Consider the following 457-nt stretch of genomic DNA (forward strand, 5'->3'; position numbering starts at 1 on the left):
AACGAAGCGGGAGTCATGAATTATGACGTCATCGCCTACGGGAGCGTATGCCGTGACGTCAAACTTCACGATTTACCGGTATTTTTTAGATCGATTTATCTCGGTATCTAGAAGTCGTAGAAGAAAAAGAAAAATTCCGTTGGTCCTCATTTTTCCTGCTCTATGACTTTGAAACATCACCCAAGTAAGCGCAACTGATCTATTGCTAACTGATCATTTCCTTGCTTCTATTATTTCAGAACGTAAGCAATGGCACTATTCCGTACCTGGGAACATTCCTAACAGATCTCACTATGATTGATACTGCGATACCTGATACACTACCAGACGGACTTATCAACTTTGATAAGAAGAGAAAAGAATTCGAAGTCCTCGCTCAGGTATGTTACTTAGTTGACTTCGTAAGCCAAATGGCTTGGGTTCGAATCCCACCGTCGTCGACAAAAAAAAAATAAAA

At 40.7% G+C, this 457-nt stretch overlaps 1 protein-coding gene across 1 annotated transcript in view; it reads left to right on the forward strand.

Moving 5' to 3' along the window:
* Positions 1 to 380, forward strand: part of LOC113473386 (ral guanine nucleotide dissociation stimulator-like 1) — a gene marked incomplete at its 3' end in the record, with an annotated part of 10,159 nt that extends 9,779 nt beyond the window's left edge. Inside the window, exon 3 of the mRNA XM_026833041.1 lies at positions 239 to 380. Coding sequence (XP_026688842.1) covers positions 239 to 380 — 142 coding nt within the window. The remainder of the gene's footprint in view (positions 1 to 238) is intronic.
* Between the last annotated feature and the right edge of the window lie 77 nt (positions 381 to 457).

Source organism: Diaphorina citri, unplaced genomic scaffold (genome assembly GCF_000475195.1).
Source record: "Diaphorina citri unplaced genomic scaffold, Diaci psyllid genome assembly version 1.1 scaffold27566, whole genome shotgun sequence".
In the NCBI taxonomy this organism is placed as follows: domain Eukaryota; kingdom Metazoa; phylum Arthropoda; class Insecta; order Hemiptera; family Psyllidae; genus Diaphorina; species Diaphorina citri.